Source organism: Corapipo altera, unplaced genomic scaffold, assembly GCF_003945725.1.
Source record: "Corapipo altera isolate COAL_440 unplaced genomic scaffold, ASM394572v1 108, whole genome shotgun sequence".
Lineage (NCBI taxonomy): Eukaryota > Metazoa > Chordata > Aves > Passeriformes > Pipridae > Corapipo > Corapipo altera.
The window spans coordinates 632,189-647,956 of record NW_020885028.1 but is presented as its reverse complement, the minus strand read 5'-3'; the positions used below and the strand labels follow the sequence as shown (position 1 = coordinate 647,956).

The following is a 15,768-nucleotide window of genomic DNA, read 5'->3' as shown; positions in this document are numbered from 1 at the left end:
CATGGGTCATATTCACCCACTGTGCATAGCTAGGATTTTTATTCGTTTACTGAATGCGTAATTCTGCTCCTCATGAAGTTTGAGGAATCTCAGGCACTTGAAAACATGTGGGGCCATACTGGTGTCAGAAAGGTGAGGGAGGGACAGCAGTTAAGAGAAGAAGCTGCGAATACACCTATATTGGTTCTGACTAGATCTAATCCTGACCCCTTGTACAATCTTATCACTTCTCTACAGAAGAAATTATCGCCCCGATGTCCCATCTACATCATAAATAAACTATGCAATGTGAAAATTATCAGACAGATATTTGTCAAACAAAAAATGTTAATTTTTGAGTGCTGTGAATCCTTTTGGATCCCCCCTCCAATTGCAAAATTCAAATCAGTGAGATTACTCCCAAGAATCAAGTGGTAGGACCACCCCATTAATAATTAACCCTTGTTAAGCCTCAGCATAACTGCTGTCACCAACCTGTCACATAGATGATCAGATCAGATCTATAAAAGGTAATACTTATTTAAAGATTTTGAGAGTATATATGTAAATTGTGCACAGAAAAGATACTGTACTAAACCCAAGGCTATTACTTATTCAGCTTTGTGTTAAGTCCTGTAAGCACTAGATTTCAGTAGAAGGTGGGCGAGAAATAAAGAACAAGTCCTCAGTTTCCAGAATCATTTGTCCCCACTCCCCAATGGAAAAATGTTTGTCTCAGTCATTACATAGCACCAGACAAGAATAAAGCCTTAATTAATTTTTATAGTATTATATTCATGGTAAAAAAGCCACATCCATTCTTTAACTCCCAGTTTAGTTCTCCCTTTGTGTTTCTGGGAGAGCCAAACAGAGATAGCAAATACAGAAACCGATAACTGCAAAACAAACGTCCCAGGCTTTGCCACACTCTTGGAAGTTCCCCAGGATAAAGGCTTGACAGAGAATGCATCAGTCCACAGTGGTGGAAACCAGACTGATCCTCCTTCCAGGAAAACAGGCATCTCTAGAACAAAATTATAAGGAAAGGATAATTAAAGAGCACATTTTAAATTAGAGTGTAATCTGAGTAGCATATAACAGGATAATGATATTGAGAACATAATTATTAAATAGCTCTGTCAAAAATGGTTATTATTCATCTGTAGAACAGGAAAGTCTGATCTTTCACAGTAATAAAACATTTTAATTCCTGACAAAGTGACAGAAATAGTACTAAGAAAGCATTCAAAGGGGCAGACACTCATCTAGAAGGAAGAGCACTGTGCTGATCATAAGTGGCTGTCATTGAGACATTTAGTCAGAAAGAACTTCCCAGTTTCCTTTGAAGTAGTTTCACAGTTTTCTTCTCAGCCCCAACATATGACTGGCATAGTTTCTGCATAGTCCGATTAACAGTGAAGTCACTTCCCACATGAAATAGATACTAAAATGTGGAATTAAGTTCTGATATCCTACAGGCCACCTCCAAATACACATTATCTATATAAATAAAAAGATTAGATAAGTCTGAAGAGGTAAGTTGTGTTTGCTCCCCTAATACAAAAAATTCAAGATTTAAGCAAGAATCTCAATAGGTCTTGCACACACATTATTACAGAATTATTTTAAAATAAGAGGCAGCTGAGACTCCTCTGCAAACCTTGTGCTTGCTTTGCAGGCCACACACAAATGCAGTGGAAGAAACAACCCAAAACCATTCCTGAGTTGAGCAGGAACGCTCACTTAATCACTGGAAATGCTCTTAATTGGTGTGGCTCAGTGGTGCATTTCAGAGCTATTAGATCTTCTGCCACTCTGGAACTCTTTTCATGTCCTGGCAGTCCCAGCCCAGTCAGCAGTTTGTTTATCACATTCAGGATGAATTTCCGGATCTCCAACAAAGTGGTATTTACTCTGAGGCAGGGAAGACTGCAGTAATCCAATAAGTTCTCATTAGCCTAAAATGCAGAAACATCTGCTGGGGTCATGAGCTGCTTATGTGCTGTTGATGAGCACAGAACCAGCACCCTCTTCAGCAGTGTGAAAAACGAGCTGGGGGGAGGGGAACAGGAACCTCGAGGATCTCCCAGGGCACCCCAGGCAGGAGGGATCCTGCCTTGATCCCAGAGAACAGGAATTACAGCCAAAAAATGCCTTGACTCAGCCCTCCTGAGCTGGTGTCCCATCTCCTCTGAAATCACTGCCCATGTGATGTGCTGCAAGTTAAAATAGTTGTTTTTCTAGTCAGCAGCTTTCTGCTGAGTGAACAGAAATGAGAACCTGTGGTACTTTGGATCCCTCAACTGCACTGAAAACTCCATTGCCTTTAGCACAGGAACCCGCCCTTCTCTATACTCCTGGTCCATCAGGCTTCCCCTGAGGACCCACCATGTTAACTGCAGATGGAATGGTAAATAAAATAAAAGTCAGGAGATGCAGCAGTTAATGTGATGTACCTTTGACAGTGGAGTTCTGGAGATCATGAAATTAAGAGATTTAATGCAGAGCTGGAGAACGGAAAGTCATGGCTTTTGGTTCAAGCCATATAGTCTGCTCATAACCCTTAAATATTTCTTAGTCCAGTAAGAACAGAGAGTAATGAAGATCTAAATCATTAGAACTCAATGAAAGAGTCTGGCAACATCAGTCAGGACCTCAGAAGAATGTGGTCAGAGCTCTACCAGGATCCAGGCAGGGCAATCTGCAACTGCAAACCCTGCTTAAAACAGCTGCAAATCTCTTTTTAGACAATCTTAAAATCCCTTTCTCCCCCCCCACAAAAGCACTTTAGAACACATGAATGTTAATAATTGGTTAAGAAGAACTTCTGCCTAAAAGATGAATAAATAGGTAGCAAATACTGCACAAGTTCAGACAAAACAAAACTAAGTCTTCATTGGTACAAGCTGCAGAAGGGAGAACATTATTAATTCTGGGGGAGGAAAAAGAAAAAGATTGATAACCTGAATAAAAAAGAGCCCTTAATTTGTTTAGGATTCCAACCGATTTAGAGCATGTAACATTGTCAGAAAATAAGTGGAAAATACAAAATAAGTGGTGTCACATCTGTTTAGCTCCTGCTCCAGTGATTCTGCAGCTCTTTGTTGTTGTTTGTACAGTGTTAAATGACAGAATCCAATTCTGTAGCTGTTTCAAGGTGGAGGAGCCTAAAACCCTTCTGCAAAGAGCCAAAGCAGAACCACTTAAAATATTCAGAAAAAATCAAGAAGGAAAAGTCTCAGTCCAATCTAGTTTCTAAGCCTTTGCTGGAGAGGCTGAGCTGCTTTGGCTGACACTTGTTCTACCATTTGTATGAAGAATTACACAAGTGTTCAATTTAAGGCAAAGAACGGCCAGAATGCTCAGATTAATGCTTCTGGTTGTTCTGAAACAATGAGCGCACATCCCCGGGCACGGCATTGTTCTGGACAAGTAGTTTGGCTCCAGCTCCAGGACTCCTCTTTTCCCTGGAATTGTGTGAGGATAACGACTGCCACCTGCAGCAGCAGAGATGAACTACTGCCCCGAGGACTTAGAGCCTTTAATTGTGGTCACAGCAAGCACTGGTTCTGAGGGAGAACTAACAGCATTCCACTCCTTTTTAGAGGGAAAATTTGCGTGGCTGGCTGTTGCTCAAGTAACATTTGGGTGTATAGATACACACACAATAGTATCTCAGTGGTAGAAAATCATTTGACTGAAGAGGATGGGTTTAATTTAAAAGTATTTCTTAAAGAAAAATATATTTTTAGGACAGCAATGAGGTGTACAATCAAGAAATCCTAGGAAAGACATTTTGGTATGTCTGTTCAGAGACATTATTATCAAGACATTACAGTACTGATTTTAATTTCATCTCCTTCATTTTTAAGACATCACTTCATGACTTTCAGAGTCTCAGAATGACACACTGATCATAAGAAGGTTAAAGGTGTGAGGACGCAGTGTCCTAAGCAATAATCCAACCCTAGGAAAAAACACTTTCATCACATTGGAGCCTTTCTACCCACATCTCTATCCACCAAAACCAACTACCCTACTTATTTGTAGCTAAGCTACGATTGCTGGGCAAAGTTCCCCACCCACTGGCCAAATTCATGGATGCAGCGCATGCTCCTGATACAGAGCATGATCCATCTACCTGCAACACTTACAACTCACTTTTATTTTTATTTTATTTTTGTGCTGAATGGTAGCACACACAGGTGAACTACTAGGTGCAGATCATCTAATATGTTCCTACAATAAAACTGGCTTATGGGTAAGTTGCAGCTAAAAAAATGATACTGCCATTATATACAAGTTGGGTCTGAACAGCTGTTATACACTGGCTTCTCATCCAGTGCACAGCATTCTACTGATCCAGTTACTTAATTTACTCCTAATTTTTAATAAAAGGGGACAAAAATCTAGTTAGACCGTTGGTGACACAGGAAGAAAGCCTGAACAGCACTTGAAGGAGTGCAAGGAGAATGCTCCAAGTATTTTTTTGAGGCTAAAAGGCCTTATAGACACAGCTTAAGCCAGAAACATACCCCTCTGAACACAACACAAAGCAAAGGTTTCGAAAAATCATCACAGAAAGACGTTCCATAGCTTATAAAAAACAAGATACAGCATGTCTTCCAGAGAAAAATGCACGCCATGTACAAAAAAGGAAAGCATGCCAGATCTGGCATGTATGTTCATAGCCCAGCACGCCTGCTCTCCAGCACTTTCTCAGTCATTAGGCTTGTGGTTTCCCTCCACATTCCCAATCCTTTGGCCTGAGCACTTCGGGTGCTCATGGCTCAGCACTGGGACCACTCAGTGCGTACAAGTCCATTGCTGGACTGTGTAGTATCAGCCCAGCTGGAAACAAAAGCTTCTGTAGGAAATCAGTGAAGATATTCAAGCATGATACAGCAGTGGGAAATATTCTTTATTATTAAAAAGAATTAAAGTCCTTAAAGAGCATTGGGACTACCAGACCTAACTAAGCCTTTTGAACTGTTCACATATGAGCAACTGAATGTTGTTCTGGGAGTACTGTCACAGACCCTGAGAAACCAGCAAAGGGCTATGGCTTACTTCTCCAAACAGCGAGACAGTGTTAGCCAAGGGTGGCTGGGGTGTTTGAGAGTTGTAGCAGCAACTGTTATCCTGATCCAGGAGGCCCAAAAACTCACCCTTGGGCAGCGCATGGTCGTGTATGTACCCCACGCAGTCCAAGCTGTGCTTGAGGAAAAGGGGGGCCACTGGCTGTCCCCCAGCAGAATGCTTACATACCAAGCTGAGTTGTTGGAACAGGATGATGTTACCCTGAAAACAACATCTATTGTAAATCCTCCTATGTTTCTGTCCTCAACATTGACTGACAGTGTGCCTGAGCATGACTGTTTGCAGACCATTGAGGAGGCCTTTTCCAGCAGACCAGACCTGAAGTACGTGCCTCTGGAAAACCCAAACTGGGAACTGTACACAGACGGAAGCAGTTTCATGCGGGATGGAAAGCAAATGACAGGGTATGCAGTGACAACCAAGGACAAGGTAGTCGGGGCAAAGGCCTTGCCAGCGGATGTATCACCCCAAAAGGCGGAACGGATTGCACTGACAAGAGCTCTCGAACTGAGCGAAGGAAAGAAGGTAAATACATGGACTGATTCTAAATATGCATTCAGTGTTGTACGTGCCCATGGAGCCATCTGGAAAGAGAGAGAGCTACTAATGGCCCAAGGCAGTGGGATCAAACGTGCAAACCAAATCCATGCACTCCTACAGAGTATGTGGAAGCCTGAGGAAGTGTCTATCACGCATTGCAGAGCTCATCAGAAGTGGAAAACAACTCCCGAATTAGGAAATCATTTTGCCAACCAGGCGGCAAAAGGGGCTGCAGAAAAAGGTATCCTAGCAGTAATACCACAGAAGGAAATCGATCTGACAGGGTTCACCCCAAAATATGATGAGAAAGACCACCAGTTAATTAAGTCCCTTAACGCTGAAACGAAAGAAAGTGGACAGGCTGTTACACCTACAGGACATGTTGTAATCACACCCCAACTCCTTAGGGAGATAGCTCTGCGGGAACAGGAGGCTACCCACTGGGGAACAGAAAACCTTCTAAAACATTTGAAGAAGGCAGTAATAGGGAGAGGTATGACCAAAGTCGTGCAATCCATTGTAAGTAAATGTGAAATCTGCAGGCAAAATAATCCTGATATAAGCAAGAGAGTAGTGCCAGGGGTAACAAAGGCCAGGGACCTTCCCGGAGATTATTGGCAAATAGATTTTGCTGAGTTACTACCCAGGGAGGGATACAAGTACATACTAGTACTGGTTGACACGATGACCTGAAGCTTACCCCTGTCACACTAACACAGCAAGGGAAGTGGTAAAACTTTTGCTCAACCATATAATTCCAAGGTTTGGGGTTTCTCTAGGAATGCCATCAGATAGAGGGAAACATTTTATTGCAACAGTAGTGAAGGAGGATTGTCGCGTCCTGGGAATTGCCTGGGACCTGCATACTCCCTACAGACCTCAGGCAAGCGGCAAAGTAGAACATATGAATGGTACTCTTAAAATGCAAATTGGTAAAAATTGTCAGGAAACATTCATGTCATGGGTTCAGGTTTTACCTCTAGCTCCGTTGAGAATTTGCATACAACCATGGCGGAGAAACAACATAAGTCCTTATGAAATATTATATGGGAGACCATACCAAGCTCCACATATTCCAGGGAACATTCACCTGAGGGGGAAAGTTGATCTACAAAAGTATTTAATGGTTCTAGGTGCTACTTTACAGAAAGTGCAGAGATTCATTAAGTTATCCAGACCCATAGGATTGGACACCCCTGCCCATCAATTCCAGCCTGGAGACTGGGTCTGTGTTAAATGCTGGGACAGTGACTCCTTGGCTTGCAGTGACTGCAAGCCAAGTGGAGAGGACCATTCCGAGTCCTGCTGACTTCCCTCGCTGCAGTCCAAGTTGCTGGCAAAGGACCCTGGTTTCATTACTCCAGAGTTAAGAAAGCTTCGGTTCCTGGAACTACTAGCAAATCAGAGCCCGACACCGATGAACAGCATGTGGCCTAGACTGTTTCTTCTGTACATGTTATCTGTACAGTTGGTAACTATGACTCAGGTTTAGAACCAAAATTTACATGTGGCTTTAGCAAAAATGGATCCAATATCCTTCATGAAAGTGAGTGCTGGATTTGCACTATCGATTCAGCTAAAATTTGGCAACAAGTTTAAATTCTACATTGGGCAATTCCTGAGGATGTCTCACTGGGTTTTGGAACATTCTCCACAAACTTACTTCATGGTTACCGAATTGGACCTGGATAAAACAACTGTTTATAGTAGTGATATGCATAATTAGTGTTTGTATAATAGCTCATTGCATGAACCGATGTTGTAGATGTTGGCCATCTCTCTGGTATAATGATAGGTATAAGTGGTAGAGATTGGACAAGACTGAGTTTTATCCATCTCTAAAGGGGGGACTGATGCCTCAGAGCTTTTTTTTAATTTTTAAACTTTTATAGATTTTAGAAGTAGATGTGAACGTAGATTTTAATGTAGCTGTATTATATCCCTTACCCTGTAGCATACCCAACCCTACTATCCCATTTCATATCAATCCCTCTAAAATTCCGTTAGCATGTTTAGTCTTCTTTTCAAGGTAGAATTGTAGAAAAACACCCTAAGGCCTAGACGAGAAGATATCACAGACACAGCGACCTTCAAGCCCAGAATCTTGGAAGAACTCCAAGGACTCTATGTGCTTTGAAGAAGATGAAGATGAGAAAGAAGGGGTCCCAAACACCCCCAGACCCAATTCCTAAACAGGTGTGTCGGGGGCAGAATGGGGCAGAACCAGGGTTGGACAGAACTGGGATTGGATGGACCTTATTATAAAATCATAGAACAACTGCCTGAGGGAGCGTGCAAGGTATGTATTCCCTGGGCCTTAGGCCTGAGGTTAAAGGACCTGCTCTCTTTATCTTATCTTATACAGTAAATTGGCCTGGAGTCTTTTTCTCCGCAGTCTTTTAGGCAACACCAGGAATATTATTTACTTATTATTTCTTATTATTTACTTTTCAGTATTGCCAAGGCAGAAAGTGATGAAACAGCTGTCACAGAAATCCATGTTAAAAGAGAGCTGTGATGTGTCCTGATGGGACAGCAGGCAGAACAACACAAGTTGTATGTTCATACAAGAAGCAAAAGGATAGCATGTCCAATGGCATTAAGTTAGTACCTACCCAGCAGTAAAATTATACAGAAACTTAGTTGAAATACCAGCGTTTCACAACATCTAGCCCGTGCTTCTCTTCACATGCACTTTGGTTATGCAGAGAAACTTCTTTACTGACTTCAAACGACAGGTTCTGCACTTCTCTGAAGCTCCTGGAACACATGAAGCTGAATCAGTGACTCCAAAGGACAGGGACTTCTGCTTTAGCCCAAAGACTACACACCTAGACATTGGTGTCTTTCTCCTACTATGGCCCCACCAGAATAAAAAAAAAAGTAAAATGTGAATTTTCTTCCCTAAGACAAGAATCTGGAGAATACAGGGGCAGTTGGCAGGTGGGGGAGATGAGTAGCTTCAATGATTTGAGTTGTAATCTCTTCTGGGGCAATGAATGAAATATTCTTGAATATGTCATGCTTTAGCTCTTCTTCACTTTCCCAGTGGTACTTTGTATTTGTTGATACAATACTCGAGAAAAGAAAAAGCTATTCTATGCTCCTAAAGGATGATACATTTGCAGGGTTGTTATTTAAGACATTGTTTCCAGTTCACTTCTCTGTCACCCAGAGTTCTCCACTCCTACATATTTGCACTTAACCAGGTCTGTTCTTGCTCACTGAAATTCTCACCTAAAGCGGCAGAGAATAGCACACTAAAGTAGTTCACTTGGCATGCACAAACAAAAACAAAGCCAACCATCCTACTTTGACTGTAGGTAGGGCAGGGACAGAAATGCAGATGGGCTGCTATAAAGAGAATTAAACTTACTGCTACCAAACCCTCAGTTAATCCTCCTCCATTCTATGTTCTGGATATATTCTGGCAAGGTTGATAGATTTTCCTTGGAATATTTAGTTAACAAGTCTTCCACTCAACTTTTGTAATTACCTTTGAAGCTCTTTATCCAGTTTCTGAGACACTTCTTTAAGCTCTTTCAGGGCAGTAAGTGCTTTTGCACAGTCTTCTGAGTGTCTTGGCATAATTTCTGTCAGAAGCTCCCATGTGATCTTTAATTGCTTTCCCAGTTCATCTACAAGTGAGATGTTAAAGGTATTATTAAAAATGCAGTGCCACCAGTTAATACAGGATATCAGCAGCTGGAGTAACCCAGAGGCAAGTGAACTAGATAATGAAAAAATACTGTTTGTTCAGCTTTCACAAACACACTGTGAAACTGTGAAAGCCAAATTATTTTTCAGTATTGTGACAAGCACTAGCAACGGGCTATTGAATGACAGCTTGATTAGCAATTTTAGAGTATGCAAAAGATTTTTATAAGACAAATGCGAGAGAAAAAACAAGTTTTAAACATCCAAAATTCCCTGGCCAGTTACATGTATTGCTCTTGGCATGTAGCCCCCCAAGAAATTTATCCAGTCATTTCCTTCAGCGTTCATAAACCAAAAAGAAATATGAACCTATTTATTTCAAGTCTTCTTACAAGAATTCTAAGTTCTTTAATAAATGTTTCCATTTGTTTCTAAGTGCAAGATTATTGTAAATTGTTTCTTGCAGACCAGTAGTTTAAAAATGTAACTTTTTGTCCAGACTTCAATATAAAACACATGTACTGATTTATTGAACATTCTGATTCAACACAACACAATAATATTTAAGCTCCAGTTCTACAAGAAACATGAGCAAGTCTACCCAGGTGAGTGTATCCTTCAAACACAGAAAAAGGAAGAGATCACAGTATTCCTACATTTTCCTCATTAACATTTTCCTTATTTACTTATTTATTCCTACATATTCCTTATTTACGCAGTAGGGACAAGAAATGAGGAATAATGTCATGAATACAGTTAAAATATACAGAAATTTGCTAAAGAAGGTGTATATGAAGACTGACCCAGCTTAGAAAGTTAATCTCTTCCCTGCTGCAAGATAAAAAACCTGTTCAAGTGCAGTGAAGTGGTTAAACAGAGATAAGAATTACACACAGCACAATGTGTGACTAATGCTGCAGCCCAGTGTTCACATAAGCTCTAAGAGCACTCAAAATTCCTCCAATGGCCATAGACACATGTAGCAATAACAATATAAGAAGTTTTTTTAGCATAAAACCACTATTTCTGAAAGTAAATTTGGTAAATCAAGTTTTCATACCAAGATATGCTTGCTTATCTCCTTCTATGTGAATGTTCTTTATGGGTAATTCATGTCTAGTGGCATCCAGGGAAGCTGCAAAGCTTTTATATTGCTTTTGAAACTGTTCACAGACAGGAACAAGGGGAGACAGCACTTCAATCTGAAACACATACACAATGAACCAAGACTTCTCCAAAAGCAGCTACTTTGTAATTAAAAACATGGCTCAATACAGAAAAATAATTTATTAAAAAACCTCCAACCAAATATCACTCTGAAATGCTCACTGACAGAGGAATTCAAGAAGTTTGTGGTACAATAATCCCACCATGCTGTTTAATATGTTTTCCTCTACCACCTCAAAATGCCCGGGTCAATACCAGTTTCTTTGGTCCTGTAGCTCAGAGGTATCAGCAACACAGCAGGCAAAAGTTTTTATAGCAGATGCTTCGATTACTTTAACTGTACTTAACAAGAGTGTTCTCCAAAAGCCTTGTTTAATTTTTGCAGTGCATATTTGTTAAAAAGCAAAGAGAGATACAGTTTTGAACATTAATTATTCATAAGAAACCTGTCTTCTTACAGCCAAATTAGAGCTGGGTAACACAGACAAACCGGACAAAGAAAGAATCCAAGATATTGACTTCTCATTAAGGGTTGGCATCTCAGCTCCAGCAGAGAAATATTCTCTGAATAAAGGGCTACTTCATATACGAGTTTGTTTAAATGTAAGAGAAGTATAAATTGTACTAAAACCTACCTGTTTGTCTAATGCTTCACTGAGCTTCTGCTCTCTCTCTTTAAGCAGAATTTCACGTTTCAACTCCAAGAGCTTCTCCTGTTGTCTCTGCTTTTCTTCAGACAACATCATCAAGTTTTTTTCTGCCTTTTCCTCCAGCTTGGCAAGATTTTTTCCTGTCTATTACATCCCGAAAATATGCACAGTTAATGCTACACCTAAGCAATTAACATATTCTGAGTAAACAGATGTAAACCAGGTCAAAGAGCTGTAACTAATGAATAGGAGACATCACATAATAAGCACAGAACATCAGAATTAAAGCCCCCCTCAATCCTCTTTCCTCTGCTGCTTTTTGTAAAGGAAAATACACACATACAGCACTGAGGGAAAAAAGTCACTGCTATAACCTTGAACTCCAGCCAGACTCACACAGTTTTCCCAAAACTTCAGCATCCCCCCAATTCCTAAGAACCAGCACCAGATAATAAACTGGCACTAAACTCACTCTAAGAGTTTTCAAAGCAAATAACACACTTTTACAACCATAATCACATACAGTCACAAAAATATAACTTTTATGGATCAGGAAGCATTTAAGAAATTAAACAATTCCTCAATATCAGGTTCTATCTGAAATACCATATATTTGACTGACTCTCACCTCTATTCTTAAGTAAGTTAAAAGTAGTGTCTCAGATTCCAGCTCTGTCATTGAATCACTGGAATCAGTTTCCTTCAGAAAAGAAAAGAATATACTGCATCAAGTTTGGTATTTAAGCAATAATTTTTTCAGTGGTCAAATAAATTACCAATAGTCCGATTTGTGACTGGAATCATCACCAACAACAGTAAGTTTGATCAGAAAAGTTTGGGGTTTTAAACAACTCATGTTAATTAAATATACCTTATTGTTCCACAACATTTTATAATATTTTCAGCACGTTTTCATAATACTGGCAGAGAATTTGAAGTTTTAGTCCTACACTGAATGAGATCCCTAAATAAGGCACTTCAAGCTAGGTTGAATCAATGTTAGTTCTTTAAGCAGATAAATCTCAAAGATAAGGTGATAGAACCAAACAGGATAGGAATGCAAAAAGAATCCACCTGAGGAGATGCTATAATTGGAACAGATTCTTTACCAGAGAGAAGCAAAGTTCTGGTCAGTGTTCAGAGATCTGATAAACAAACCACACATTGCCATCAGTAGAACTGGCTTCTGTCAGGAGGGTTTAGATCATCCCAGGACCTCAGTTGTAATCCAGATTAAAGAGACAGAAAATCTTCATTTTGCACAGTTCGAAATAAATATCCTTACAAATGAAAGCAGTGAGACTCACTGCTCCAGTTTTCTCTGTCTGTGTCCATGCATCTCCTTCTTCAGCTGATTCTGAACAATCACTCTTCTTGTGGACAGTTTTATCTGTATCACAACAAAAAAGTCAGTGCTCTCTTCTACCAAGGTCTACAGGGTGGATCAACATACCATCAGGTTCTTTAAAGGCAGAGATAATTTCAAAATTATTATGTGCACCGGTAAAGAAGACTTGTGTTCTATGTCTGGCTCTGATATACTCATGAGCAGACGTGGATCATGTGAGCATTTAGCTTTAAGTGACAGTTACAGACAGATGAGCAGACGTGGATCATGTGAGCATTTAGCTTTAAGTGACAGTTACAGACAGATGGGATCTACTTTTCAGAAGAGCTGACAGTCCAACACCCACCTGTTACAGGAACAAAGACTTGAGAGTACTTTAATTTTTTATCTTCAACAAAACCAACAGGGCACCCAAAACATATTACAAATTGAGAGGTTAATTTAAACCCTAAACGTCTTAGTAGCTCTGCTTAAGGACACCAGAAACAACATTCACTTCATTTAAGAAAATCCTTTTGTGACTATACAAGACTACAATGATTTCTTATCACCATGTTCCAGCACATACATTAAAAAATAATAAAACCAGAAATCAAGTATAAATGGAAATGTACCATTAATAGCTGAGAGATCAAGGTCCGGTCTTTTAATTGTTTCTTCATCTAATAAGGTGGACTGCAAGTCACCATTCTCAAAGATACTCTGGCTTAAGCTATGGCCAACACCTGTGAAAAGAAGCTGTTATCAAATTAAAAGAATGTGAACAGGTCCTGCACAAATTCACAACCACATGTTGTAGAGGCACAGAGAAGCTGATTTTAGTCACAGTCCCACTCATCTCAGACCACACCATGATCTGAGAAATGCTGCTTAAGGCTCAGCCTTGACAAACTGGACTAAGCTCCTCTTGAGCTGATCAGAAACACTGTTCTCAGGAACTAGCGTTCTCTAATGAATACCTACTTTTTAAAAGCCTTGGAAACTTATTTTTCTTGAACCTTCAAAGAAAGTTACCAATGGAATTGCAGCCAGGATGAAAAACTGCTATGACTAAAGCCCAAAGTAACACCCTCCAAGCTCTCAATTCCCAGAAGATAATACACTAATGTGTATGTCCCAAACACCTTGGAGCCAGCCAAGGACTGTGGGTAACGACAGACAAGAATGGTTGGGAATAACCAAGGAATTAACATGTGGTGAGAAAGATGAAGATTGGGTGCAGAAAGGTTGCTCCTGTTCAACATTCTCAACTCAGATGTCCTGATTTCCTCATGATTTTCAAGTCAAGGCCTTACCAGAGAATTATTTTGCAATTCTTACAAAAGAAATAAAAATGGACTGTTTTGCAGACAGGGATTTTCAGGCATTTACACTGGGTTTAATAAAAAGATTAAATAAAAAAAAAGGCAGAGTACAGGTGAGGGCATAGGAGAAGAACAGTTTAAAACCTTCTGCATAAGGCAGGAAAGATGCTTTTAGGCAGCTCAAGCATTCAATTCTAGATCCAGCACCTGAGTTCACATCTCTTAATCCCACATCAAGCTTCTCAGTTCCCATTTTTATACAAATAATGACTGGCAGAGATGCAAGTAATAAAAAATATCGCCATCTTAGAGCTGTTAAGAGTTTCAGAGGTTGGAAAAAAGAAAGAATTTCAGCTTTGAAATACCGGTAAAACCTACCAACAGAAGTTTCATGTTTCTGAGAAAGAACTGATTTTGGTTTAGCTGCAGAAGATGGTGGGGCAGCACACAATGAAGAGGAACTTGCTGAAGCACCCTGCAAATGAACACACAGGTAAGACAGAACATAATCAGCAATGCACCTTATCTTCAACTCGAATGCTGACAACAAACAGCTACAATTCCAGGGCACCTTGCAAGTCACTTGAGTGCAGCCCCAAGCTCCCACCTGGTAACACACACAGCTCCCTCTCAACCCCAGCAGAGCCGGGTTTTTTGCCCAGGTCTCGCTGCCCTATGTCCGAGCCGCCCCTCACACCATTTCTACCCTTTGCTGAGCGGTAGTCCAGGTACCTTCTCGGTGTTCTTCTTGTCGTACTGCAGGTAACGAGACTGCACCGTTCTTCCTCCTGGAAAAGGGGTAAAGACAACTCAGCTGGGCCCGACAGGTCGGATGCTCCTCACCCCTCAGCCGGCTCGGATCTCCCCCCTCAGCCGGCTCGGATCCCTCGCCCTCAAGAGGGTTGGATCAACCCCCTCGAATGGCTCGAATCCCCCTCCTCAGCCAGCTTGGATCAACCCCCTCAGTCGGGTCGAGGTTCCCCCCTCAGCCAGCTCGGATCCCCCCTCACCTCACACGCCTACCTTTCCGCTTAGCTACAGGCCCTTGTCCGCCCGCCGCCGCGGTGCCGGGGTCTCTCCTGTGCGCAGACATCCCGCCAAGGCAGTAGCGGGAGAGCGAAGGGATCGGGCGGAGGTCCCTCAGCCCTAAGCCGCCTCAGCCGCCATCGCATTTGAACCAACGCGCCCGCGCAGCACCGCCCTGGGTGGCGGCGGCAGAGCGCCCCCTGGCGGCGCGGAGGGCTGAAACGAGCCACCTCAGCGTGAGGCGTCGCACCCGGCGGCTGCTGCCCTCCGGGTTAAATGAGGGTCTGGCAGTTCCTGCCTGGGCCCGAAAGCCTTTTTTCCCTCAGGCCTTTGGTGGCCGCTCTCTGCAACGTCAGCTGGTGGAACCCAGTTTCTGGGCTCCTCAGGACAAGAAAGACAAGGAGCTGCTGGAGAGGGTCCAGCAGAGGCAACGAAGGTGATGAGGGGTCTGGAGCATCTCTCTGATGAGGAGAAACTGTGGGAGGTGGGCCTGGTTAGTTTAGAGAGCAGAAGACTGAGAGGGGATCTCATTAATTCATATAAATATCTCCTCGGTGGATGGCAAGATGACGGTGCCAGACTTTGTTCAGTGGTGCCCAGCGACTGGATGAGGAGCAACGGCCATAAAATAAACCACAAGAAGTTCCACCTCAACATGAGGAAGAACTTCTTTCCATAGAGGTGGCAGAGCGCTGGAACAGCTGCCCAGGGAAGGCGTGGAGTCTCCCTCTCTGGAGATATTCCCAACCCACCTGGACGTGCTCCTGTGTCACCTGCTCCAGGTGACCCTGCCTGGGCAGGGCGGGGGTTGGACCGGGCAATCTGCAGAGGTCCCTTCCAATCCTAAACACTCTGTGATTCAGTGAACCCAAGCACACTATGCTCGGGAGCTTCTGCGCTGCCCCAGCGCTGTCACACATCGAGCAGCAGCCACTCCCCCAGTGGGAGCTCTCACAGCGCCGGGCGGCGACGCTCCCAGCCCAGGTTCTTGAGTTTT

General features: G+C 42.0%; 1 protein-coding gene across 2 annotated transcripts; it reads right to left on the bottom strand.

Moving 5' to 3' along the window:
• Positions 1-14,944, bottom strand: HAUS8 (HAUS augmin like complex subunit 8). Of its 2 annotated transcripts, none has more exons than XM_027668115.1 (11): positions 14,769-14,944; positions 14,478-14,533; positions 14,124-14,220; positions 13,056-13,166; positions 12,401-12,483; positions 11,722-11,793; positions 11,079-11,237; positions 10,337-10,478; positions 9,116-9,257; positions 8,235-8,379; positions 1-1,003 (listed from the first exon to the last, which is right to left on the bottom strand). In XM_027668115.1, the coding sequence occupies exons 1-10, from the start codon at positions 14,836-14,838 to the stop codon at positions 8,259-8,261; spliced, it is 1,053 nt and encodes a 350-aa protein (XP_027523916.1). In that variant the 5' UTR covers positions 14,839-14,944; the 3' UTR covers positions 1-1,003; positions 8,235-8,258. The 2 variants fall into 2 exon arrangements, with proteins under 2 accessions (XP_027523916.1, XP_027523917.1); XM_027668116.1 differs by having other exon boundaries at positions 8,272-8,379.
• Positions 14,945-15,768: the final 824 nt, after the last annotated feature.

Bases quoted from the DNA above. Each gene is read 5' to 3' on its own strand.
- HAUS8 (XM_027668115.1), bottom strand. From the start codon at position 14,838: ATGTCTGCGCACAGGAGAGACCCCGGCACCGCGGCGGCGGGCGGACAA. The intron at 13,167-14,123 runs GTAGGTTTTACC...TTCTTTTCACAG, and splicing joins GAAACATGAAACTTCTGTTG to GTGTTGGCCATAGCTTAAGC. The intron at 9,258-10,336 runs GTATGAAAACTT...TCTCACTTGTAG, and splicing joins AGATAAGCAAGCATATCTTG to ATGAACTGGGAAAGCAATTA.